This window comes from Mus caroli, chromosome 15, assembly GCF_900094665.2.
Source record: "Mus caroli chromosome 15, CAROLI_EIJ_v1.1, whole genome shotgun sequence".
NCBI lineage: Eukaryota > Metazoa > Chordata > Mammalia > Rodentia > Muridae > Mus > Mus caroli.
Genome location: NC_034584.1, coordinates 85667156 through 85670777, shown reverse-complemented (window position 1 = coordinate 85670777; position 3622 = coordinate 85667156). Strand labels below are relative to the sequence as shown.

Genomic DNA, 3622 nt, shown 5'->3' with positions numbered 1-3622 from the left:
TACTTTTAAGCAGTTTTCACTAAGTTTCCTATTGGGTTTTGGAAACAAGGCCTTTGCTCACAAACTGTGTTACGTTTTTCTCGGCAACTTTAATGGAATTGTCCTTTAGATGAAATTGTGTTAGCTGCAGTTTGCATCAGCGCTCAAGATAATTCCTGAGCTAACAAAAATCTTTATTAGTGAAAATATGACAGTTTACATGAATGATGATAATTCACTTGAAAACAAGATATGAAAGAGTCTCTTACTTGGAAATTGACCAGATATTTTATTCTACTCCACTGAGTCCATAGATAATCAAGCAACATCTGTGTCGTAACCAACAATTTAAAATAGGCTTTATCTTCACAACACATAGCAAAACAAACATGATATTTTTATTAATTTTAGTATAAATACTGAAATTAAATGCTTTGTAGATTTCTTTTGTTTATCCCTTCAAATTAGTTAAGGAATATAGAAAATATAATGCTAAATTAAATAGTTCTTTAAAACATATTTGCTGATAAATATTTTTACATATATTAAATTAAACATAAAACATACACATTCCTTCATATACATATGAGCTTTGTAAAGAATAGGCATACTCTTTTCAATGTAAACATTTTAAAAATATATTTTAAAAAGAAGAGTACATTTTCTAACATATTGGTGAGGATGTCCAATGTCCTTTTCAATATAGTGATGAGGATGTCTGATGTCTTATTCAATATAACATCGAGACTGTCTGACGTCTTTCTATTCAACAGATGTTTTCCTCATTTTATCAGCTAATTCTGTTCTTACTTCAATGTGTTTTTCTAAATTTTGCACTTCGTGTGGAAGATTGAGGTCCCAAATAGACAAACAAGATTGTATCTCTGTAAGAAGAAGAGAAATTATATTTCAACAATCCACTATGAAACATTTTTATTTGTGTATATTTTGTTCTGAACAAATGTATACACATAAATTTAGCCTAAAAATGTACTAAGTTATTGTTATTATAAAACAATTTTCCCCTTGGAAATGTTAATCAGACATTAAGAAGCTCCAAAATTTCAAGAAGAACATTTTAGAGCCCAGCATTTCATTTACTGAAAGAAATAGAATTATTTTAAAGATTGTTCAATATTGGACATCATAGAGATCATCCTAGGAAAATAAATTGTGAAAATATTCACTTCATTTAAACTTATTTGGGTTGTTAAAATTTAATTTTGAAAATGTCTGTGTTACCTACATTTTAAATCGTGAATTGGAATTGCTGATGGGAGCCAATGTGATGATTTGGATGCTAAAGGAACTATTTGCAAAGCCAGAAGATCTGAGTCTGAACTCCGGGAAAGACTGCATGTTGTTCTCTGGCCTTCACACATGCACCGTAACACATGCGCCCTAACATCTAGTGCACACAGGCACACATACACAAGCAATAACATTTTATGAAGACATTGCTGAGTGTAGAATGCGTTACACAAGCCATCAGCCTACAATGCACAGGGCGCTGTCCCCTCAGCACGGAGCATGATGTTAATGTTACCTTTTTGTTCTTGGATACCCTCTGTACTCTTCCGCTTGTACCCCAAAACCAGCATGACATTCTTAAGGCTTCCTTTACCAAAACAAAACATTAAAAAAAATACTGTTAAAATAATGCATTAAATTCAACTCTTAAAAATTCAGCTATCCACATTTTAAACACAAATATACTGAACCTGAGTTACCACTGCTACTGTTTTTTGTTTGTTTGTTTGTTTGTTTAGATTTATTTATTTTATGCATGTGTGTCCACTGTAGTTGTCTTCAGACACAGCAGGAGAGGGTATCAGATCCCATTACAAATGGTTGTGAGCCACCATGTGGTTGCTGGGTTACTGAACTCATGACTTCTGGAAGAGGTCAGCAGTCAGTGCTCTTAACTGCTGAGAAATCTCCCCAGCTTGTCACTGCTACTCTTTAGGGCACACACACTTCAGTTATATAAAAACCTCTTCAACAGATCAGCATTTTTTAAAGAAAACCTAGGCTATTTATAAGAATGTGAGACAACTCTTTAACCTTTGTTCTATAATGGTTTGATATTTACACTTAATTGCTCCCCAGGGTTAGAACATTAAATGAGAAGAAGCCCAGGAAAGTGCATTAGTCAAATAGAGGCATAAACATGAGGCACCTGGAAAGCAAGTTGGGCAGATTCACTGAGAGCCTATAATATCACATCTGTTGAGTCATTGGCTAATTTATTTGGCAATGATCCTTCGACAGTGTGGTATATACTGGGTCTTTGACAGGGTCCTACCAATATGGTATGGATGAAAACATGCAGACCCTCCTAATCTACATGGAATTTATGCTCTAATAAAGATCCAGTCATTAAGGGGGGAAATCAAAATTGCCCAATTTCATGTCGGTGGAGGCACTCAAAAAACGAAAGAAGGACCTCAACTTTATCACCACAAGCTTCTTTGAGGTGTAACACATGAGCTACTGCATCCAAAAGCAAGATGAGACAGACCAATGTGACTAATTAAGAGGAAGAGCCCCCCCCCCCCCGGGCCAATGCTTCATGCGGAACAGAGCCCTGTGAGAGGCTCCACTTTCCTGAGTCAGAACTAATAAGAAAAGTGCCCAGCCATGGAGACAGGTACCTGAAATACTAACAGATGGTATATGTTGTAACTCAACTCACCTTGACGCTAAGACCACTCACAGAGACTTTAGTGATAACCAACCACTTAGACCCCAAAAGGCATACAAACCAAAGGTGAGAATTAAACACACTTGGTAGATAGTGGCTGTGGATGCAACCATTGTGATATCTCTCTCCCTGGTTATTTAACACATATATGACGGTTTGAAATGCCAGGCACACCTAATTCTAGCTCACACATGCAGCTCAGGTATCCAGAGATGAAAAGCCCATGCCAGGCAGGGGAAACTCTTTTTGGTGCTAAATTTATTCCTCTTATGGGGAGTGTTTCCCTTCCCATTTGTTAAAGTTTCACAAGCCAGCTTTTGGGGTGCCACACTCCACTGAAATATTTTTGTCATTAGGTCTGCATACATGGGGCAATTACTGTTTTCTAAATAAAATTAGTCATCTAACAAAGATACTAAAAAATTCCTTTGTGAAAAATATAGTCCACACGGTACCTTGATTTATTCACATTTAAGTGGAAAAAAATATGAACAAGAATATGAACCATGGGCTGGGGAGATGGCTCAGTGGTTAAGAGCGCTGACTGTTCTTCCGAAGGTCCCGAGTTCAAATCCCAGAAACCACATGGTGGTTCACAACCATCCGTAACGAAATCTGATGCCCTCTTTTGGAGTATCTGAGGAAAGCTACAGTGTACTTACATATAATAAATAAATATTTTAAAAAATGAATATGAACCAAAGCTTGGATAAAATTTAAAAGTTAGCAAAGATAACCGTGGACTTGGGAGTTCATTGTGCATCATTGCTCTAAGAATATAAATTTATTTAAAGAGTAAAACCCAGCTGGGCGTGGTGGCGCACGCCTTTAATCCCAGCACTAGGGAGGCAGAGGCAGGCGGATTTCTGAGTTCGAGGCCAGCCTGGTCTACAAAGTGAGTGCCAGGACAGCCAGGGCTACACAGAGAAACCCTGTCTC

At 36.9% G+C, this 3622-nt stretch overlaps 1 protein-coding gene across 2 annotated transcripts in view; it reads right to left on the bottom strand.

Moving 5' to 3' along the window:
* The window catches only part of Lrrk2 (leucine rich repeat kinase 2), a 141681-nt gene continuing 138059 nt past the window's right edge, over positions 1–3622 (bottom strand). For both annotated transcript variants that reach the window (XM_029469790.1, XM_021183253.2), the window contains exons 50-51: positions 1526–1597; positions 1–863 (exon numbers count right to left, since the gene is read on the bottom strand). In XM_029469790.1, the coding sequence (XP_029325650.1) occupies positions 742–863; positions 1526–1597 (194 nt within the window). In that variant the 3' untranslated portion in view covers positions 1–741. The remainder of the gene's footprint in view (positions 864–1525; positions 1598–3622) is intronic.